This window comes from Pieris napi, chromosome 18 (genome assembly GCF_905475465.1).
Source record: "Pieris napi chromosome 18, ilPieNapi1.2, whole genome shotgun sequence".
Classification (NCBI taxonomy): domain Eukaryota; kingdom Metazoa; phylum Arthropoda; class Insecta; order Lepidoptera; family Pieridae; genus Pieris; species Pieris napi.
This window is the reverse complement of record NC_062251.1, coordinates 1,009,426-1,033,447: the sequence shown is the minus strand read 5'-3', so window position 1 is coordinate 1,033,447 and position 24,022 is coordinate 1,009,426. Positions and strand designations below refer to the sequence as shown.

At 38.4% G+C, this 24,022-nt stretch overlaps 2 protein-coding genes across 4 annotated transcripts in view; one reads left to right on the top strand and one right to left on the bottom strand.

The window, feature by feature from the left end:
- Positions 1–24,022, top strand: part of LOC125058560 (1-phosphatidylinositol 4,5-bisphosphate phosphodiesterase epsilon-1-like) — a 169,963-nt gene that overhangs the window by 97,081 nt on the left and 48,860 nt on the right. For both annotated transcript variants that reach the window (XM_047662658.1, XM_047662657.1), the window contains exons 9-18: positions 634–812; positions 2,610–2,808; positions 3,714–3,846; positions 5,132–5,261; positions 7,179–7,379; positions 8,967–9,120; positions 11,374–11,576; positions 20,572–20,670; positions 22,092–22,214; positions 23,788–23,921. In XM_047662658.1, the coding sequence (XP_047518614.1) occupies positions 634–812; positions 2,610–2,808; positions 3,714–3,846; positions 5,132–5,261; positions 7,179–7,379; positions 8,967–9,120; positions 11,374–11,576; positions 20,572–20,670; positions 22,092–22,214; positions 23,788–23,921 (1,555 nt within the window). The remainder of the gene's footprint in view (positions 1–633; positions 813–2,609; positions 2,809–3,713; positions 3,847–5,131; positions 5,262–7,178; positions 7,380–8,966; positions 9,121–11,373; positions 11,577–20,571; positions 20,671–22,091; positions 22,215–23,787; positions 23,922–24,022) is intronic.
- LOC125058561 lies at positions 11,590–18,405 on the bottom strand. 2 transcript variants are annotated; one of them, XM_047662661.1, is made up of 2 exons: positions 12,575–18,405; positions 11,590–12,298 (listed from the first exon to the last, which is right to left on the bottom strand). In XM_047662661.1, exons 1-2 carry the CDS (start codon positions 17,115–17,117, stop codon positions 11,889–11,891), a joined length of 4,953 nt encoding a protein of 1,650 aa, XP_047518617.1. In that variant the 5' UTR covers positions 17,118–18,405; the 3' UTR covers positions 11,590–11,888. The 2 variants fall into 2 exon arrangements, with proteins under 2 accessions (XP_047518617.1, XP_047518616.1); XM_047662660.1 differs by having other exon boundaries at positions 11,590–17,391; positions 17,645–18,405.

Genomic DNA, 24,022 nt, shown 5'->3' with positions numbered 1-24,022 from the left:
ATATTAGTAATTTTAGAAAAATTATTTTCTGTGGAGCAGTGTTGGCCTAGTGGCTCCAGCGTGCGACTCTCATACCTGAGATCGTAGGTTCAATCCCCAGCTGTGCATCAATGGTCTTTCTTTCTATGTGCGCATTTAAAATTTGCTCGAACGGAACATGGTGTTAGGGTTGCAGCTCCTTACACACGCTGTGAAACAAAAAACTTGCCGATTAAAAAGAGTGGCAGGAACTATAATGCCAGTTATTCTAGTCCGTTCTACGCTCATGATTTATGAACTGGCAGTAAATGTATTAGAAGCATTTTATATGTATTTCTTTTTGACGTTCATAAGTGTACATTGTGTTACCTAAATGAATAAATGATTTTGATTTTTATAAAGCACTCTTTCGTCAATGTCAAATTGTTTTTTAAAAAACAAACGACAAAAACGCCTTGATTAACATAAAGTTCACTAGACGTTTCTTTTGCGAACTCTGGAATTGACTCTTTGTCTTCCCTGGGAGATAGGACCTCCAATTGTTTAAATAGTATACTCCTTCCTCAAAGGCCGGCAACGCACCCACAAAAATGGGCATTCCGTAGACTAGTCCTATAAAAAATCTAGTGAATAAAATTTTATTTGTAATTCCAGTACATAGCCTCATTTGATGAGGAAGGAGAGCAAGCGTTCAGGCGTGTTGGCCCCGAAGGTCTCCTGAATTTGGAGAAGGTGTACCGGACCCAAGCAGTCATGGATCACATAGCCAGCTTTCATCAGCACCGGCATGCGTTGGCCAGAATTTGTAACCCCGTGTTTGGTGATCATTTGAAGTAAGTTATTTATAGGAATTTCGACAGCTACACATCTACTACACTAACGAACAGCAATCCATTTTATTAATTACTAATCTTTATATATATAATTCTTCTGTGAGTTTATGTCACTGAACTTCTTTCAAACGACTGGACCGATTTTGATGAAATTTTTTGTGTGTGTTCAAGGGGATCTGGGAATGGTTTAGATTCACAAATCAGCCCGCCAGATGGCGCTGCAGTCGGTACTTTCATACTTTGCTTTACTAATCGCTTGAAATATCATTCAGGACAACGTCTGTCGGGTCCACTAGTATATATATAAAAATGAATTGCTATTCGTTAGTCTCGCTAAAACTCGAAAACGGCTGGACCGATTTGGGTAATTATGATCTTGAAATATTTGTGGAAGATCAGGGAAAGTTTAAATGGTGGGAAACATAAATAACAATTAAAGAAAAATACTAAAAACAACAACTGCATTTTCCAATAAAAACTGTTCTAAGTTGGGAAATTGGACGTCTTTTTAGAAATAAAAAGCTGTCACTTGGTTGTCATTTATTTGTAGATTCTTTCAGAAATATGTGTTAGTATGTAGTCTGCTGTATGAGGTCCAATCTCTTTGGTGTTTTAAAATTATTGACACAAATATATGTTGGTGAAACAAAGTTCACGGGGCCATCTAGTTAATATATATAAACGAAAACTGATATCAAATATAACAACTTAATATTTATAAGAAACACTAAATTTTTACTGTCAATAAAAAAATTAAGTCAAAGTCTTCAATCTTCTTAAAATATTTCCTCACACCCTTATACCCTCTGGTGGAAGATGTCTACATCATCATAAATTGTATTGAAGAACAATTGGAAATACCTTGTCGCATACGTAAGGATTCTTAAAGACAGCAAATAGCTATCTTATTACTAATAACGTCTAAAACTAAAATATTTACAGTTTAAAAGAATTCATTGTTTCATTCTACGCCCTTGATTTGAGAACAGAGCCTCTGAATAGTGATTCTAATAACAAAACCAATAATAAGTGTTTTCAGAAATCGAAAACAGATGGCGCTGATATAAAGTTAGCTAATCATAAAATGGCGTAATTTAAATTGTTTTTCAAAAAACAAAACACGAAACAAATACAGCAATCTGAGGCCCAGGCCTAAAAGATTATAGCATCGATTATTTCTGATTTTCTTGTTCATCAAAATATCAAATCGTGCACAATTTTAACTAAATTAAGAGGATTTCGTTTTTACACGCTTTATATTAGCTTCACCTGTATGTATGTAACCGACTCCTTCGGACTCGATTTTGACCCACATTAAACGGACAGATTTAATTCAAACTTTGTACACTTATAAAGAATCAGCGACAATATAATAATTTCATAGGTTTATCTCGAAAAAACAATGAAATTTTTTTTAAGTCCACAAAGCAATACGATTAAATTGAGACAACACGTATTGCTGCTAGGACTAAAAAGTGGAAAATAAATATAGTTTAAATAAATAATAGTTTAAAAAAACTAAAAAACACGCTTTTAAAGCACATCAAACTAAAAAGTGAAAAATAATTCCTAATTTAGGCTGAAAACCCACGCTTTTTCACAATAAAACCAGTATTTTTTGTTCATTACCATTTTCAGCCTAAATTAGGAATTATTTTTCACTTTTTAGTTTGATGTGCTTTAAAAGCGTGTTTTTTAGTTTTTTTAAACTATATTTATTTTTTAATCTAATTAAATCGGGTCTGTTAGAGACCAGTTTGTCCAGAGGTCAGATATTCATTTTTTTTTTAATTTCAGGACTGTTATATCTTCGTGTGATGAGCCAGTCTTCACCCATTCGAGACAAAAGACAGGAGCAAGCTTTGAGAACGAGGCGCTGTATGAATTGGAAGGAAGTGGCTACAGTCCAGTACAGCCGTTATTCCATGACCATGGAGTGACCATGTTCCCTTTAGCACCGCAGAATGGTGATAGAATCGACAGGCATATATTACAGGTAAGAAAATGATCATCATGCTGTGAAAAAAACATGTGTGCAAATCACACGTGGTATAAGAACTTCAAAAACAAAGTTTTTATAATGATAAATATGTAAATTAGACTTTTTTTCACTATCAAAATGTAGGATTTAACTTTTCTTTAAAAAATATTAGTGTTAAATTTTAATTTATAAGTTTATTAATTTAGTATAAATTAAAAAAAATTAAAGTTTGAAATTTGATAAAATACAAGCGACTGCAAAAAGAGAAGTGTAGTAATAAGTTTTCACATCAAAATGTTTATTTTAATTAATGATATGTAAATAAATTTGATAAATTAGTAATTAAATATATTTTGTAATTGAACTACTTACTTGACTAACTTATTTAATTTTTTGCCCATCTATTTTTTAATTCAGAAAATTCAAACACACTAATTTGAAGTTTATACACTGTCCCTTCCTATCTCACTCTCTCCCACGCCAAATTCTATTAATTTATGTGTCTGTCTCTTTTTACTGTCGCTTTCTCACTCTCTCTCACGCCATATCCTATTAATTTATGTGTCTGTCTCTTTTTACTGTCGCTTTCTCACTCTCTCTCACGCCAAATCCTATTAATTTATGTGTCTGTCTCTTTTTACTGTCGCTTTCTCACTCTCTCCCACGCCAAATCCTATTAATTTATGTGTCTGTCTCTTTTTACTGTCGCTTTCTCACTCTCTCCCACGCCAAATCCTATTAATTTATGTGTCTGTCTCTTTTTACTGTCGCTTTCTCACTCTCTCCCACGCCAAATCCTATTAATTTATGTGTCTGTCTCTTTTTACTGTCGCCTTTTCCGTTGCATCCGGTTTGAATTCACGATTCTAAAGAAGTTTCACTTCAAAAATAATGGCGCTGTATATCTGATACCTTTTCAGATAATGCACCACGGAACAGCCTGTATAGTGGGAGAGTCAGAGTGGGCTGGCGCGTTTGTTCATTTAAGACTGGAGCGCGCATGCGCACTGCTGACGTGGAGTAAAACTGCGCATAGGCCGAATGCCCAGTGTGGTTAGTATGTATTTTAAATTTTGTAGTAGTAATTGTGTAGTAGTGCAGATCAAGAGGAAGATCACTTGATGTTATACAGACACTTAGGTCGGAATAATAATATAAATCAGTGGAGCTACAACTTTTTTGAGGTCTGGGCCTCAGATTTCTGTATCTGTTCCAATTTCCATGATCATTTGTCAATTTAATAGGCAAGTAATCAGCCTCCTGTGCCTGACACATGTCGACATTTAGGGTCTAAGGCAACCCGTTTAGCTCACGATGTTTTCCTCCACCGTTCGAGCGAATGAACCTATGACCTCAGGGATGAGAGTCATACGCTGAAGCCACTAGGGCCTAGGCCAACAATCATCGGTCAGGACGCCGGCCTAAAATATGGCCTAGTACGAGAAAACTTAGACATTTTGTATGATATCTCTAGAAATCACTAATTTATTATGGAGTCATAGTTCTCACTAAGTTTCTAAATCTCACCATTCAATCGCTCTTTGATGATGAGTCCGTCAATTTCGTCATTTCCGCTATGGGCTCTATACAGGCACGCATAGAATCGCGGATGGTCATGGCAGTCTACGCGCAGCCAGAGGTCTCTTCTTAGGTCTCTTCCTTCAAGCGTCCCAAAGGGACGAGAACGGATATCCTCTCCGACGTACACGAAAACTCCCGCCCGCGGCACAAATGAATGTTCCAATTTGTACCCCGGATAGGAGAGGTAAGGAGTATCAGCCGGGGAGGATATCAGTAAGGAAATGGACAGCTTGGATGTTGGAGTTCAGCTTTTTGAAGTGAAACTTCTTTAGGCGCTTGAGGGTAAATTTTTTTACGGATGAAACGCAATAATAACATTATTAGCGTCACGAAGTTGTGCAGCGTTTTTGTCAAAGAAAAGGGAGAGAGCTATTAAGAAAGATTGAGAGTGACAAGGGCGGATTACCTTTTTTTTTTAATGATATAATATATTTTTTTATAATTCGTTCTTTGTCTTTAGAAATTCGACCGTGTCCTCCATGTACGACTTTAGCACTCGCCCGGTACCGCACAACCCTCCCAAAGGCCGATAACAAATTTAAATTAAATTAAAACTTGCCCTCGAACCGGGAATCGAACCCGGTACCCTCACCTAGCTGCCACTTAATAAGACCGCTAGGCTATGAGGCCCCTCAACGCGGATTACCTTATGGAAATTATATTTTTAAAATTAAAATGCCACGCGTTTTTACTATCAAAGAAATAAATAAAATAAATAATTTGTATTTTTAATATCAATAACTGTCTATCTTCCTAGGAGAAACCCCATCAGAAAATGTTCAGCAGCCGGAAATCAGTCTATCATATAACCCGGAAGAAGTAATACCGCTGAAATACTCGGGAAACATTGTTCATGAGACGGAGGCTGGTGTCGTTGGAGAAGAGGGGTAAGAAGTTTTACTTATTTTCATTAAAATTCAGACATTACAACTGTGGAGGAAGATTAAAGAAGATAAAAGAAGAGAAGAGACTGCTGTAAATTAACGAATAAATGATTATTATTATAAAGCCTTTATTGCTGACACCCAGTACAATATAATAACACTTATTTACGTTACATAAAAAAAAACTTAATTCTTATACATAAACTAGCTGACCGGGCAAACGTCATTTTGCCATGTATATCGTTTGTAATAAAAAATAGTGTTTGATCGTAGGTTAAAATTGGGGGTTATATGTATTTTTTAATGCTGTATCCTAAAAAAATTAAAACATATCTAAAAATTAAAAAAAAAAATTGTTTCATTCACCCTTAAGGGGGATGAAAAATAGATTTTGTCCGATTCTCAGACATACCCAATATGCACACAAAATTTCATGAGAATCGGTCAAGCCGTTTCGGAGGAGTTTAACCACAAACACCGCGACACGAGAATTTTATATATTCGATAAAACTTAATCTAATACGTCACTTGACCCGTTTTAAGTAGTCAGCGTGTCCTGTGACACATAGGCCTCTTCCAGCTGTTTCCATTCTTTTTTTTAGCTCTTCTTGTCCAAGTTGTGCCTCCTATTCTCTTTATATCGTCTGCCCATCTCTTGCTCTGTCTTCCTCTTTTCCTTTTTCCATCGCGTGGTTGCCATTCTGTAAGTATTTTAGTCCATTTCAACCTGCTATCTCTTGTCATGTCCAGCGCCATTTCAATTTTCTTTATAATGTCTTCTACTTTGGTCGCTGATCTTATCTCTTCTGCTCTTTTTCGATGTCTGGTTACACCAACCATGCTTCTTTCCATTCCTCTTTGGCATGTTGAGCCTGCAATCATGTAATAAATGATTACCATAAGACAAATAAATTACAAAGAACAGGACAAGAATAGGTATATAGGCGAGTAAAAAGAGTGGCGGAGAGTTTGTTGCCATTTATTGGCGGCGTCCATGCGTTGGGTTGTCTCTCTCCCTAAAATATGGCGAGGGGGCCGATGGCTGGCCATGCGTCATACTCGTGAACGGGTGCTACTTGTGGTGACTGGTCGGACTTGAATTCGTGTATGCGGTGATGTTAGTTATTTCGACTATGAATTTGCGTGTTGTTCCCACGAGAATGAAAGTGCGTGCTCCTATTTCACCATGCCTCCTGCTGAGGACAAAATATCTTTGTTTTTAATTGTTATTATTATCAATTACTTAAGATGCCATGTGGAAGATGGTGTAATGGTAGCAACTCCTTACAAACGTTGTGTAAAAAAAATGCCGATTAAACAGAGTGGCGGAGAGTTTATTGCCAGTTCTCTTCCGTTCGCCCTTGAATTGAGAACTGACAGTAAATGTAACATTTGAATCATTTAATATATTATATTTTTTTCGATCAAACATGAATAGTCCCTTCGATGTCATTAGAATAGATTTTGACTGTATTAATATATCATAAGTATGTCTATACCCTTCATTATAGAATCTTAAAAATGGTTGTGTTATATATGTTACCGTAAAATTGTAAAAACCGTTAGATTGTAATCTATCTCGCGAGATTATAAACTGTCGAAAGATTGTGAACCTCAGCTTACTGCTTACAATTTAACGTATTATTATTCGGTAGATTGTACTACACTAACTTAGTTATCATTCAAACTTCTTTGGTCAATTACAGATTAATTTTACTTTCCAACAATTTCATATAACTACCGAATAATAATACGTTAAATTGTAAGCAGTTCGTTGAGGTTCACAATCTTTCGACAGTTTATAATCTCGCGAGATAGATTACAATCTAACGGTGTTTACAATTTTACGGTGACATATACAAATGGTGAATAGCGCCATCTATTGTTCAATATTCGTACTAATGTTCATGTTCATTATAGATTTATAGATCTCCAATGTGTCAAGGACATGCGGCTGGGTGGAAAACTTCTAGAACCAAGGGACATAGCTGAGCTGGTGGCCAGTGCGAAACGGAACGGTCTAGACACTAGTCAACGAGCACATGTCATATCACTTCTGTATGGGAACACACTAAGTGATAACAGACATATACACTTTTTATTACCACCACATGCTTTCAGGTAAGACTTTTGCCTCACGAAAGAATGTATTATACTAATAATAAAAAAAAATTGGTTGTTTGTAAAGTAGGTTTACGATCGAGATGTTTACGTGATAACGTCTTATTGGTGATATAAGTTTTTGGGAAGTAAGGAATTAATGAAGATAACAATTTTTTCAAATTTTAAATTACATCTATCGTTTTATTCACACTTTTGATGATAAATTTCGGGTGTAAAATGACAAGTTTACTTATTCGACTATGATATACATTTTTCTTCATACATTCACGGAATGACTGGCAGCGCTCGAGATGAGACGGGAGATCGGTCCGTCTCTCTCTCGTTATACCTGCGATCGCGCTCGTGAGGTTTTGGTGTGACACAAGTTTCTGAACATGTCACCCGACTAAAACGATTTTAAAGACGTTATCACGTCAAAAAACTAAAAAACACGCTTTTAAAGCACATCAAACTGCACAGAGCGCCCCACGCTTTTTCACAATAATACCAGTATTATACCATTTTCAGCCTAAATTAGGAATTATTTTTCACTTTTTAGTTTGATGTGCTTTAAAAGCGTGTTTTTAGTTTTTTTTAACTATTATTAATTTTTTTTTTCGGATTATTGCATTGTCATCGATCTTTGACAGGTGCGCAGAATTTGAATAAAATCTGTCCGTTTAAAGTGGGTCAAAATCGAGTCCGAAGGAGTCGGTTACATACATACATACATACATACATACATATACATACAGGTGAAGCTAATATAAAGCGAGTAAAAAAACGTGTGGCACTCGGGGAACGTGTAATTATTTATTTTTTATTTATGCAGTATTTTTTTTTCTTTCATTAATTCAATCTACCACCGTACTAGACTCAGACTAACGCCTATACAGGGTGGCCAAAAAGTCGTGGATCAAACGCAAATAGGGGATAGATGAGGTCATTAGCTGCAAAAAATTGTTCTACGGGAGGTCTCTAAGCTCAACTCCTGCAGAGTTATAATTTATTTTACGTTTTTTTTAAGAAAATTGACTTTTTTACTAATTCTTATTAAAATTCGAAAAATCTACATCATGTATCTTTTTCATAATATCCACTAGATTGGTACTGATGAGTTCTTGCGTTAGACATACTATTTATAGATGTTTATTGAGTTTATTGAAGATAATATTAAGTTGTACGATATAACATTTTTTCAAATCATAACTTTTTGTTTACTTCGGACCGTGAAAAAAATATACTCTACCGAAAACTCTGACGACTCATTGGTCTAGTGGTTAGTACCCCTGACTGCGAATCTATGTCCTGGGTTCGATCCCCGGCTGAGACGAACATCGATGTGATGAGCATTTGGTGTTGTGCTTAGGTCTTGGGTGTTTAAATATGTATTTATATGTCTATCTATCTATAATATGTATGTATATCCGTTGCCTAGTACCCATAACACAAGCTTCACCAGCTTAGCATGGGACTAGGTCAATTGGTGTGAATTGTCTTTTAAAAAAAAAGTGACCCTGTATTACAAGTTTTGGCGCATTTATTAGGGATTTTGAAAAGGTATTACACATGTTGACTATAGAATATTTTCTTTTTCCGTTTCAGAGTATGGGCGGTGGGTCTCCATTCTGTAATCAAAGCCTTGATTAGCCAAACGAAGCTGGCTGATCGAAGTCTCACTTGGCTGAAAAATAAGTACACCGGCCTCTACTATGAAGATGGATGCTGCTGCGAGCCTCTTGTTTCTGATGCTATACGGGTATGTTAATATATTTCATAGCCTATTACAGTAGTGTTGGCCTAGTGGCTTCAGCGTGCGACTCATTTGCGATATATAATATATATCTTAATATATATAAATTACGTGTCACGTTGATTGTCCGCTATGGACTCCTAAACTACCGAACCGATATCAATCAAATTTGCACACCGTGTGCAGTTTGATCCAACTTAAAAGAGAGGATAGCTTACATCTCAATTTATACCCGCAATATTATTTTATTGCAAAATATTTGTTTATTATTTGATACAATTCTAACAGATGGCGCTTTGTTGAAAGTACCAACGTTTCACATAACTACAATTTAATGGCATAACCACCAAAAAAGCATGGTGGTCTCCATGACTGGTGTTCTCCTACCGTTTCCCTAGAATAGTTTGCTACTATGTAATATAACAAAAACTTTGCTATATGTATAAAGCAAATATGTATATATATATGTAGATAAAGAAAAAAACAATACTTCTATAGGCATTGAAAATACTTTTCAATTTTGAATAAAATGTCGTGTTTTATTTGAGCGAAACTTCTTGATGGTAAAATTTAATTGATTTAATTTTCCGTTAATTACGGAACGTCACAAAGTTGTGCAGCGTTTTTTTTTCTTTATTAAAGATGTGCTAGTATAATATTGTGGTGCAATTATTAATATGTGAACACCGATGGTGTTTTTAATACATATCAATATCATTATTATTTTATTAAGTAACTAAACTACCATTTTTTTTGTTGTTTTTGAAGTGAAACTTCTTTATCGGGGTTGGAAAAATATTTAGTGTAACATTTTTTCGTTACGCGTCACATTATTCCGTTACGCGCCATGTTGCTTTTTGAAGTCAAACTTCTTTATCGGCGTCGGAATGAAAGTTCTTTATCGACGTATGGGAGAAATTTTGTAGCAAATCGTCACGTTTTTCGGTTAAGCGCCATCTTTTTCTTGTCCCTACCACGATTGATCCGAAGAGATTCGAAGCCATTAATAACAAAAATATATAATAACGATAACAATGATAGTAATAATTCTATTACTATTAATGAAATTCTGTAATAATCTTAGAAGTAATAAGTTAAAATGAAATAATTGTATTTGTATTCATGTCTATGATAATAAAAGCCTTTTGTTATCTTTATCTAATTTAACTTTATTTAACCAATTTCTGTAAAGTTGCATATAGTAGATCATTTTTCGAAAAATAAGGTCATAAAGAAGTTTCACTTCTTACGTGTGTACTCCTAGTACACGCACACATTTTTTTATTGAAGTGAAACTTCTTTATCGGGGTTGGAAAAAAATTTAGTGTAACATTTTTTCGTTACGCGTCACATTTTTCGGTTACGCGTCACATGTTTCGGTTACGCGTCACATTTGACCGTTACGCGCGTCTTTTTCTTGTCCCTACCACAGTTGATTCAAAGAGATTCTAAACCATTAATAACAAAAATGTATAAATGTACAATTTATGAAATTCTGAAATAATCTTAGTGGTAATAAGGTAAAATGAAATAATTGTATTATTTGTATTCAAGTATGTGATATTAAAAGCCTTTTGTTAAACTTTATCTAATTTAACTTAATTTAACCAATTTCTGTAAAGTTGCATATAGATAATTTTTCGAAAAATAAGGTCATAAAGAAGTTTCACATCTAACGTGTGTACACTAGTACACGCACATTTTTTTTTATAAGGGCACAGAACCAAGACCTTTTTTGCTAAGACCCAGTTGGCTATTTTAGAAAATGTGGACATAAGTTTGCAATTATGATAATGAATTTGTTATATTATTTGGTAATTACCATATTTATGGTGGTATTTCTATATACATAACAACAACTAATTTGACTTCTGGTTTTGAATTATTAGTATTCATTAATATAGAAAGACTGGAAAATTACGTAACGGGATTTGGGCAGCTTAATTACTCAATAATTTTTTTTTTCTTTTTTTTTAATGGCTCTGGCACGATTTGTGCATTAGCCAGCGTCAAGTATAGGATTTTTTATAATTCGTGCTTGTCTTTAGAAATTCGACCGTGTCCATGTACGGTTTAGACACTCGCCCGGTACCGCACAACTCTCCCAAAGGCCGAGAACAAATTTAAATTAAAACTTGCCCTCGAACCGGGAATCGAACCCGGTACCCCTCACCTAGCTGCCACTTAATAAGACCGCTAGGCTATGAGACCCCTCAATAATTAATTTACAAAGAAGTTTCACAAGTACTTTTTTTTTAGATATTTGGCGGTCGAGAATCTATATACGGCAGCTCCACTCATTCAACTCCAATCAAGTTCGCTGACTCTCACACTGATTCTACTAAAAGCGGGATCAAATTTAAGAAGAACAGATCTTCATCAGAACTCAAGGGCTCGCCAAGGAGCTACAGCACCGCCGGCACCAGAAGTGAGGAGGAGTATACCTCATCACCTCGACATAGGTTAGTTATCCTCTTGTTTGTGATTTATTTAAACAAAAACTATTTTACATGTTAGGTTCTTTAAAACATTTAAACTAAGTTGGATAACGTAATGGTACAAATTAACGAGGTAAGAGTGCGTGTGCTCAGTAGCGTGCGGTGGTGGCTAGTGACGCGTCCGGCGCGTACGCTGCCGCTCGGTCCCTCCCCTCGCGCCCGCCCGCTCCCCGCAGGGCTTCTCAGGGATGGGACGCTGTCCACAGACAATCGCCCTCATGCTAGGGATGTTCACGCGTAGCTGTGCGCGTGAACATCTTCGGCGGCCTTGAAAGATCAACTTTCAAGATCCTTGTTCTCCTCTTCTGTGATGATGTCATTCTCAAGTGGTAGTAGGCAGACCTTGTTTACGGCTCGTCGTTCAATTCCTCGGAACGTCATGAAGTCGGCCACCCTGCAGACGTTGTCAGAGCCCATGTAAAGACGCACGGCTCGTCCGATTCTCCATTTGAGAGGAGGGAGACCATCTTCCTTGAAGACGACGAGGTCTCCTTCTTGAAGATTTCGCTCATGATGGCGTCCTTTGTACCGCTGTTGGAGTTCTAGTAGGTATTCGTTACTCCACCGTGCCCAGAAGTGTTGGCGCAGTCCCTCGATCATTCGGTAACGACAGCGGATGCGTGTCTTCAAGTCGGATGCCGGAGGTGATGGCAGTGACGTCAGCGGCCGTCCGATGATGAAGTGCCCTGGGGTGAGAGGAGAAAGGTCGTTTGGGTCAGATGTTAAAGGAGTAAGGGGTCGGGAGTTGAGGATCGCTTCGATTTGCGTAAAAAGCGTGCTCAACTCCTCGAAAGTTAATGCTGTATTCCCCGCTATGCGCTTTAAGTGATGCTTTGCGCTTTTTATGCCGGCCTCCCATAGACCTCCGAGTGAAGGTGAATAAGGTGGGTTGAAGGTGAATTTAATGCCCTCATTTGCGGAATAATCTTTAAGATCACGAAGGCTTGACCGCATTACCCTACCTAATTCATTGTTGGCCCCCACGAAGTTTTTACCGTTATCACAGCAAATGTTATCAGGCTTGCCTCTTCTAGCGATAAATCGTTTTAGGCTTGAAATAAACGCTTGAGTGCTGAGATCGCTGACCGTTTCCAAATGGACTGCTTTAACAGAAAAACAAATGAATAAACATAGGTAACATTTTGAGATTTTATTACCACGTCCGATTTTATTAGAAATCATGAACGGTCCCGCGAAATCAACACCACAAGTTTGAAAGGGATAAAATTGTGAAACCCTATTTGAAGGAAGGTTTCCCATGAATGGCTCCATTGGCTTGGCCTTGTATCTTGTACAAACAATACATTTTCGAACTGTACTGCGTGCTAAATTTCTACCGCCTATAGGCCAGTATTGTTTTCTAAATGAACTAAGGAGCAGCTGAGGGCCGGCGTGAAAGAGACGAGCATGTTCGTGTCTCATGAGTATTTTCGTAAAGTGATGTTTACTATCTAGCAGAGCCGGATGTTTTTGTTCAAAAGAAAGTGTCGCATTATCAAGACGACCACCTACTCGCAATATTCCACTCTGGTCAATGAACGGAGCTAACTGCAAAATTGAACATTTAGGTTTGAGTTTATTTCCTTTATTCAAGGTATTTATTATTAATGAGTATGATTCATACTGAGAATTTTTAACCAGTAGCTCGAGTGAATCGTTGAGTTCCTTACTGCACAAGGGACTAACATTTTTATTTTTATTTTTACAATTACTTATAAATCTTAATACGTAGGCATATATTCTTATTAACCGATTGGGGTTTGAATACCTAGTAAAGTCAACAAAGGTAGATGTGTTTAATGCATTATGAACTTGAATATTGTTTTTCAATTCTGATAAATTTATTTTAGATTTAGGAGCTTGTGGCCACTCCGTTTCCTGACTTAGAAGGAAGGAGGGTCCGCGCCACCACAAATCAGACTTTGATAAATTACTAGGTTCTAGACCTCGCGACGCCATGTCGGCGGGGTTGATAGCTGTGGGTACGTATCTCCACGATGATAGAGATTGAGCTGAGAGCTCACGAATTTCGTTTACTCGATTGCACACGAATGCCTTCAAAAGCTGAGGTTGTGAATTTATCCACGCTAATGTTATGGTGGAATCAGACCAATAATAGGTACAATCAATATCGCACCGAAGAGCACTCGTCACCTTAGCTGTGAGGCGAGCTCCGAGTAAGGCCGCGCATAGCTCAAGACGCGGTATTGTTAATGGCTTTATCGGGGAAACACGTGTCTTTGCACAGAGTAATGCAGTGGATATTATGCCTTTGGGGTCCACTGAACGTAGGTAGAGACAGGCAGCGTAGGCATTCTGGGATGCGTCTACAAAGCAGTGAAGCTCTGTGGAAATGGGTGAAGCGCATAGCGCGAATCTGGGAACATTAACTGTAAGTAAAGAGTTAAGGCTACCTATCATCTGTTGCCACACATTATTTATTTCAGTGGGGACTGGATCGTCCCAATCAAGCTTGAGGAGCCACAACCTTTGTAGCAAAATTTTTAAAGCAATAGTGCAGGGACTGATTAACCCCAGCGGGTCAAAGATTTTACACGTATTTGATAAAATTACTCTTTTGGTGACCTTTTGTTGAGTACAATCAACATTTAGGGTGAAGCGTAATGTGTCAGTGTCCGGGGCCCACAGGACACCCAATACACTAGACTCTTTACAAAGATCAAGGCCTTGAGTTTCAGTGTTGTGTTGAAATATCTGAGGACAGTTAGTTCGGAATTTATGGATAGGCAAACATGCCGAGTTAAGAACTTCTATGACTTTTCTATAGATATGATGCAATTCATGCTCGGAAGATGACCCGGTCAACATGTCATCAATATAAAAATCCTTTTGAATAACTTCTGAGACAATAGGATCATTGCATTCTAAAGCAAGCTGTTTGAGACATCTAGTACTTAGGAATGGGGCAGAATTTGTGCCATAGGTTACAGTTTGTAATTCCGCAATTTCAAGGGGCTGAACCTTGTTGTCTCGCCAGATGATCAGCTGTAAATGCCTTTGAGAGGGATCTATAGAAAACTGTCGATAAAAATTCATTATGTCACCTGTAAGGACGAACCTATGTTGACGAAATCTAATCAAGATATTAAACAGTTCATCCTGTACTACAGGGCCTGTATATTGAATGTCATTAAGTGATTTCTTTGAAGAAGTTTTAGCGGATCCATCAAAAACTACACGAAGTTTTGTTGTTTCGCTGGTTTCTCTAATTACACAATGATGTGGTAGGAAGTACCCAAATGATGGTCTGTCTACTTTAGATAAATGACCAAGCCTTTCATATTCCTTTATGAATTGAGTGTATTTGTCTTTATGATCAGAGTTTTTATCAAGTTTTTTCTCAAGATTTAAGAAGCGCTTTTCGGCCATCATGTATGAATTACCAAGCGCTTGCTCTGGTGATTCCCGAAAAGGCATTTTTACACAAAACCGCCCGTTAACTAGACGTTTCGTTGTTTCCTGAAAATGATGTTCGCAAAATTCATCCTCAGGTGACATAGTGAGTTCTGAAAGTGGAAGCTCCTCAAGATTCCAGAACTTCGTTAAGTTGTCGCTAATTTCCTTGGTGAAATTGCAATGAATGACATTACTTTGTTTATGAGAGTAACTATGAAGAGGACCTGCCACTAGCCAACCGAATTTTGACTCTTGAAGAATGGGCTTATGTTGTCCTAATTTGATCTGCTTTGGAGAGATCGCGTCGAAGAAGACTCCAGCCCCCAACAGTATGTCAACGTCAGAAGGAACATAGAATTTAGGATCTGCCAACTGAATATTAACTGGTAAGTTAAGTTCGCGAACATTGACGGGAGCATTTGGTAAGTAGCCAGTTATTTGAGGTACTACATACATTTTAAGACTGACATTAAAGTGCTGGTGAAGTGAGCTTATGGCTAGCTCGCAGCTGTCAGTTATATGAACTTTGACGTTATTAATGCCAGATATACATAAAGAATCTGTATTATTACTGATTATACCCATTTTATGTTTTAGGGTTTCAGATATGAAGCATGACTGACTTCCTGCATCAAGCAGAGCTCGAGCAAGGTGAGTATTTTTACTCTGTGGATCAGTGACCCTGACCAATGCAGTGCATAGAAGAACCTGCTGATTAGAAGACTGTGCGGACAGTGACACAGAATTTGTTGAAGTTAATGTGGATTCAACGGCTGCCGGTTTGACGGCTGGTTCACTGACTGAGTGCAAGAGCGTGTTATGTCGTTTTCCGCACTCCCTACAAGTACTTTGAAGGCGACAGTCTTCCACAACGTGACCCCTCCTGAGACAGTTCGAGCAAAGGTTTAATTTTACGACTTCGTCTAACCGAACTTTAAGAGGTAAATCTTTAAAGACGTTGCAATGTACTATACTATGCTGATGCTTACACATTGGACAATTATGAATGTTTTTGCGTTTAGAGCTTGATGACGACACGAAACTTTTCGAACTTCGTGGTAGGAATGCGCTCTTATTATCACTACTCCTTACTACTTTAGGTTCAGGTTTAGATCGTTCAGTGCTATTGGCAGACATCGTCTCAAGAATGTCAGCACGGTTTCGAAGAAATAGAATCATGTCTGCTAATGACGGTAAGTTGGGCAAGGTATTTTTATGCTCTTCCCACTTCCTGCAGGTGACTGAATCTAATTTAGAGCAAATAATGAAACAAATGAGAACGTCCCATTTGTCAGTTGGTTGATCTAAGTTCTCGAGAGCTCTTAAGTTCTTTAAGAAAGTGTCTATTAAATATCTAATAGCCTTGTGAGATTCACGGAATAAAGGATCCATGCTAAATAACGCTTTTATGTGGTTATTGATTAAAATGTTTTTGTTATCGTAACGTTCACACAAGAGATTCCATGCCAAGCTATAATTTTTGGAGGTGAACTCAATTGACTTTATGACTACAGTTGCACCTCCCTCTAAAGATGATCTCAAATAATGAAATTTATTTATTTCTGAAATTGAATCGTTTTGATTGATCATGGACTCGAATGTGTCTCTAAATTCAAGCCACTTAAGGTAGTTCCCATCAAAGGTAGGCAGCTTGATAGTAGGTAGTTTGATTGCATAGTGGTCACAACTGCCACCAGACCGGTGTGAAAGAGCACTACTCGGTCTCTGTTTGGAATCAGACTTGGAACATGACTCTATTAACTCCTGAGCAAGAGATATCAACGAAAAAAACCTATCCTCGATATCATCACGTTCATCAGAATCATCATTCAAAGCTTCTAACCTATTTTCTACCTCATCGAACTCAGAGAACATAGACTGTACCTTGTTTAGGCGATTGATTAGTTCCTTGACCTGTATACTACTTAGATCACCTGGTTTCACTGATTTTAAAGGTGTTATGTGATTTTCGAATTTAGTTAAGCGTCCCTTCATTGACCGGCGCAGATTAATTAGCCTATGAAACTCGATTGAATCGCTAGAAGAGCCTTCGCCTTCAAACTTATCAGCAGCATCCGCTTTAGACATGATTCGAATTTAAATTAAGGACCTAGGTACGAACTTAGGTATGTAAGAGAATGGGGTACGTTTGTGATAAGCACGATTCAAAAAAAGGGCAAACAATCAATTAGAGAAAGTAATCTGTGCACCAAACCAGTTGACACGGTGGTCAAGTCCTCGCGATATTGCACGTGGCAGCTCAGCACGTCGAGCTCGGTACGACCCGGGAAGGCACGATGTGCCCAGGGCAGCCACGTGATAGGCAGGCTGTAATGTCCACTGGGCAGGAAGATGATCAATCCTGGAATTCACCGGGGGTTTCACGTGAATAACGTACGAAGAAACACTTGTTGGAATAATGGCGATCTATGACACACTAGAGATTTTAGCATAAGAATTGAGGCATGAAATAATAAAATATTATGAGAGAATGGTTTATTAGACATTAATTTTAAGTTTTTTTTGGCAATTTTAAGGCCTTATGTTTAACGATTGCATGTATTTTAATGGATTAAGTAAATACATGTGAGAAAATGATGACTAGCCACACCCACCTTAATTAAGAATCCTTATTTTTGCAATGCTAATGATGATTTTAGGAAGCTCGCGCTTTTAGCATTAGGAAAATTATTTCACACAAAACGTGCTATTGCGCAATGTACCAAATCAAATACCAAAGATGGCGTAGCCAAAGAAAAGATTTTATGCCATACAAATTATTGCAAGCTAGCAGTGATGGAAACACTACGATAATGAACTTACGAAATAATTTGCAGGAAAATAATAAAGTGTCACGCATGTGGCAATCATGCACGAGTAGGGATAAAGGACCAAACTCGGTAGGCAAGAGCCCATGCGCACACTGAAATGCTATTGTAAGCGAATCACGCAGATATTGAGCTCGCTTCGATACAAATCGAAGGAGGAAAGTATTTGGAAAAAGAATGGATAGGATGGCACTACTTAACTGGCGATCTTGTATGTCTGGTGATGGCCGCGTCCGTCCTCCTGGATCCACCTTGTCCTGTCACGGTCGCCAATTTTGTTTGTGATTTATTTAAACAAAAACTATTTTACATGTTAGGTTCTTTAAAACATTTAAACTAAGTTGGATAACGTAATGGTACAAATTAACGAGGTAAGAGTGCGTGTGCTCAGTAGCGTGCGGTGGTGGCTAGTGACGCGTCCGGCGCGTACGCTGCCGCTCGGTCCCTCCCCTCGCGCCCGCCCGCTCCCCGCAGGGCTTCTCAGGGATGGGACGCTGTCCACAGACAATCGCCCTCATGCTAGGGATGTTCACGCGTAGCTGTGCGCGTGAACACCTCTATTAACAACAACCTTCTATGGAGAACTGTCAGCAAAACCCACTTAAACAACCAAACACCTGGAACTAGTTATTGATATTGCAGGTGACTCGGCTTTGTCCTGGAACGCAGTCGCGAGCCCTCTGGCAATGAGAGTGTCCATAGGTGGTATCACTTAACTTCAGATGAACCTCCTGCCCGTTTGCCCCCTGTCCTATATTTAAAAGGCCGGCAACGCACTCGCGAGGCTTTTGGCAATGCGTGTGTGCATAGGCAGTAACACTTGACTTCAGATGAACCTTCTGCCCGTTTGCCCCCTGTCCTATATTTAAAAGGCCGGCAACGCACTCGCGAAATCTCTGGCATTGAGAATGTCCATAGGCGGTATCACTAAACATCAGATGAGCCTCCTGCCTATTTGCCCCCTTTCCTATAAGCACCAATTCTTAAAAGGCCGGCAACGTACTCGCGAGGCCTCTGGCAATGAGTGTGTCCATAGGCGGTAACACTTGACTACAGATAAACCTCCTGCCCGTTTGCCCCCTGTCCTATATTTAAAAGGCCGGCAACGCACTCGCGAGATCTCTGGCATTGATAATGTCCATAGGCAGTAACACTTGACTTCAGATGATACCTCCTGCCCGTTCGCCCCTTTTCCTATAAGCATCAATTCTTAAAAGGCTGGCGACGCACTCGCGAGTCTGCTGGCAATGAGAGTGTCCATAGGTGGTAAAACTTAACTTCGGATGAACCTCCTGCCCGTTTGCCCCTTTTTCTATAAGCACCAATTCTTAAAAGGCCGGCAACGCATTTGCGAGTCCTCTGGCAATGAGAGTGTCCATAGGTGGTATCACTTAACTTCAGATGAACCTCCTACCCTTTTGTCCCCTGCCCTATAAGCACCAATTCTTAAAAGGCCGGCAAAGCACTCGCGAGGCCTCTGGCAATGAGTGTGTCCATAGGTGGTATCACTTAACTTCAGATGAACCTCCTGCCCGTTTGCCCCCTGTCCTATATTTAAAAGGCCGGCAACGCACTCGCGAGGCTTTTGGCAATGCGTGTGTGCATAGGCAGTAACACTTGACTTCAGATGAACCTTCTGCCCGTTTGCCCCCTGTCCTATATTTAAAAGGCCGGCAACGCACTCGCGAAATCTCTGGCATTGAGAATGTCCATAGGCGGTATCACTAAACATCAGATGAGCCTCCTGCCTATTTGCCCCCTTTCCTATAAGCACCAATTCTTAAAAGGCCGGCAACGTACTCGCGAGGCCTCTGGCAATGAGTGTGTCCATAGGCGGTAACACTTGACTACAGATAAACCTCCTGCCCGTTTGCCCCCTGTCCTATATTTAAAAGGCCGGCAACGCACTCGCGAGATCTCTGGCATTGATAATGTCCATAGGCAGTAACACTTGACTTCAGATGATACCTCCTGCCCGTTCGCCCCTTTTCCTATAAGCATCAATTCTTAAAAGGCTGGCGACGCACTCGCGAGTCTGCTGGCAATGAGAGTGTCCATAGGTGGTAAAACTTAACTTCGGATGAACCTCCTGCCCGTTTGCCCCCTTTCCTGTAAGCACCAATTCTTAAAAGGCCGGCAACGCACTCGCGAGGCCTTCTGGCATAGAGAGTATCAATAGGCGGTATCACTAAATATCAGATGAGCCTCCTGCCCTTTGCCCCCTGTCCTATAAGCACCAATTCTTAAAAGGCCGGCAACGCACTCGCGAGGCCTTTGGCATAGAGAGTGTCCAAAGGCGGTAACACTTAACTTCAGATGACCCCCTTTCCCGTTTTCCCCCTGTACTTCAAGCACCAATTCTTAAAAGGCCGGCAACCCACTCGCGAGATCTCTGGCATGGAGAGTGTCCATAGGCGGTAACACTTAACTTCAGATGAACCTCCTGCCCGTTTGCCCCCTTTCCTATAAGCACCAATTCTTAAAAGGCCGGCAACGCACTTGCGAGCCTTCTGGCATAGAGAGTGTCCATAGGCGGTATCACTAAACATCAGAGGAACCTCCTGCCCGTTTGCCCCCTGTCCTATAAACACCAATTCTTAAAAGGCCGGCAACGCACTTGCGAGCCTTCTGGCATAGAGAGTGTCCATAGACGGTATTACTGAACATCAGCCTTCTTCAGGTTATGATTGATAATATTATATGTTTCCTACCAGTTCATACTCTGCTGCATCAAGCCACCACACACCATGCGGTCCACGCCATAGCAGTCTGACAGCTACCAGCCTTGTTTCTGGATCTCCTAACAGGAGTAGGTAAGATTCATTCAAGTATAGTACTTCGGTGGCGTTTGTTTGAGGTTGATTAACTCAAAAGTACTGAACGTATTTTAATAAAGTTATTATGGTATATAAGATACAGGTATCACTTATTTCACGTCATTAATTTATTAATTCCTACTCTTCGGCAAAGAAGACAGAGAAGGAAAGAAAAAGTCGGCGGACAAAACTCTCGGTACTCTTTTAAAAGCAAATCACCTACAACACTTATTTTAAAACTAATCGCAAATTAATTAGAAGTAGCCTGTCTAGCACTAGTCCCAGCATCTTTCTTTAATACATTTCTTAAATTAAAAAGGCAGAGATAAAAGAGCCTCTGGGATTTTATTAAAGAAGAGTATCCTTTTTCCCAAAAAATAACTAACTTTAGATAGTCTAGTACGGGGAAATTGCAGCCTGCGTTTGTTCCGAGTATTAACTATAATATTTTCCTAATAAAGATTCCTGATTTATCAGATTATTTATTTGTAATAATCTGGTTAAACTATCATCTAACACTGCTTGCCTACAATTATGAAATACTATTTGTTTTATAATAAATTATTAGGTATGTTATGTATAATGCATTTTATTTATAATGTTTTTTTTGAAGTTATACTTCTTTAGGCGCGTTATGAAAAATTGAAAAATTGATGAGAGTGAAATTTTACGATGCGCGCGCACCGTGACACAAAATTAACAGAATGAAGTTGCCCACGGAAGATGCTACGGCATTGGACATAATTTAAAATCAACATTCGAATAATAATAGAATTTTTGTTAAACTTAATGTAAGAGAATAATAATATTTATTTATTTAATTTTTAAAATGTTAACTGAACTTTATTGACTATAATGACTCCTTTTCCAGTCTTTGATTATTTAATTGTAATTAATTATTTGCATGCAATCAAAAACTATTTTTAATAATGCCAAAGAAGTATAACTTCTTACGCGCGTACATAACACGCACCCTTTTTTTGTTATATAAATATAAAGAAGTGTGAATAAATAAAAATATATAATATATAAATTTCCTGAATTCATTTCTTGTATATCACAATTTTACACTACGCCAAACAATTAAATTTTTTTTTATATTTTTATTGAACAATTCACACCAATTGACCTAGTCCCATGCTAAGCTGGTGAAGCTTGTGTTATGGGTACTAGGCAACGGATATACATACATATTATAGATAGATAGACATATAAATACATATTTAAACACCCAAGACCTAAGCACAACACCAAATGCTCATCACATCGATGTTTGTCTCAGCCGGGGATCGAACCCGGGACCCATGGATTCGCAGTCAGGGGTGCTAACTACTAGACCAATGAGCTATCAACTGAAATTGTCTTTAAACGTAAATTTCCATAGGATATTATCTATTGTCCTTGTTAATTCTTTTTAGTTTACGAAGACTGGAAACAAGTGAACGATTCTGGGAGAACATGAAGCATCTCCGCACCGGTTCTGTGGGGTACGAGACTCAGCTGGAATTCATGGATTTTGTCTCACTGTTTAGAAGTTTTAGGTAAGTGATATTGCTTGTAAACCGTTATGGCTTCGAGTTGCTTCCGCATCCACCATACTCTCCAGATTAAGCCTGCAGCGACGTTTTCCGGTTCTCAGATCTCATAAGAATCATGTTTCTCAGATGAAGAGGTGATCGCCGAAACTGATGCCTATTTTTAGGAAGAAAAATCGTGCTATAAAAATGGTATCGAATTGTATGACCGCTATCGTTGTTATATTAAAAGTAAAGTAAAAAGTAAAAAAATCATTTAATCATGTAGGTAACATAATGTACACTTATGACTTGTAAAGAAATACATATTAATGCTTCTCATTTTACATTTACTGCCAGTTCTCAAATCAAGGGCGTAGAACGGAAGAGAAGAACTGGCAATAAACACTCCGCCACTCTTTTTAATTGCCATTTTTTTTTACATAACGTTTGTAAGGAGCTGCAAACATTACACCACGTTCCACATGACATATCAAGTTTAAAAAAAATATTTTATATAGCCTACGAACTTTTGAGTCCACATAATAACTAAACGATAAACGAATAAAACATAATCATCTCAATTGTAAAACTTATAGGCCAAATATACATACAACATACAAATTTATTATAAAAGTTCAAATCATATAATACTCAAATTTACACATGATTTTGTGTGTGGGCCTAAACACTCGCTCGGTGAAGAAAAACATCGTGAGGAAACCTTACACCCAAATCGTCTAGTCGGTGTGTCAGGCACAAAAGGTTGTTCACCTACTTACCTATTAGAAATGATCACGGGACAGATACATAAATCTGAGGCCCAGACCTAAAAGGTTGTAGCGTTAGAACGAATCATTGACAAAATTATCCAAGGGGTAAAAAAGGAGAATTTTCCAAATTCCGTCTGTCACCAACCAAGGAGTTCAGGCTCTTGTTAGAATTCTTCGCGATTACAACAGAATAAACACTACTTCTTCAGAGCTTTGGTAGTGGGCTGATCAACTAAAAAGGCATTGTTAAGTGCCTATCTGATACCTAATCCGCTGTTTTGCTAGTAATTTTTATTGCTTTTAAATTTTGACGTGACACTTCTTTAGGCGCATGAGGGTAAATTTATTACGGATGAAACGCAATAATAAAAATATTAGCGTCACGAAGATGTGCAGCGTTTTTGTCGAAGAAAAGGGAGGGAGCGATTGAGAGAGAGTAAGAAAGGGCGAACGTAGTATGAAGCAAATAGCCATGGAGCGAGAGTAGGAAGTAAGCAAGTGAGAAAGATCGAGAGAGTGAGTGAGATAGAGCGAACGTCGCATCACGCACTACCTTTTTCACTCCCTCTAAGTCTTGGAAATCTCAAGTTTTAGATTTGTATAAATATGGACAAGACTTAAAAATTTGTTTGCCAAAAAAGTTTCACTTCTGACATGTGTACTTTGTACGCACGCACTTTTGTGTATCATTTAAGTTTACCATAATTATCATAAACAAGAAGATATAGCTTGTAACATATACTGTAGATATAGCATTATATATGTGGTTTATTTTAATAAATAAACAAAGCTCTGTTATAATAAATAATTTATAAAATATTTTCCAGTCTTGTGATGCGGTCAGAGCTGCGTGATGTCTTCGAACAGCTTGCAGTTCCAAGGGGGAGATGTCCGTTTTTAGGAGCTGAGAAAAGTAGAAGCTCACCTGAACTCTTCCGGAACAAGACAGCTTTTAGAACTGGTAAGATTACAACCACTTCTCAACTGGAAGATAGAATATGTGATGCCAATACTTAGTAAAATAAGAGTGGCGTATATATCTTCACGCCTTATTCTCGAACG

Excerpts from the sequence above, each read along its gene's own strand:
- LOC125058561 (XM_047662660.1), bottom strand. The coding sequence starts at position 17,117 with ATGTCTAAAGCGGATGCTGCTGATAAGTTTGAAGGCGAAGGCTCTTCT.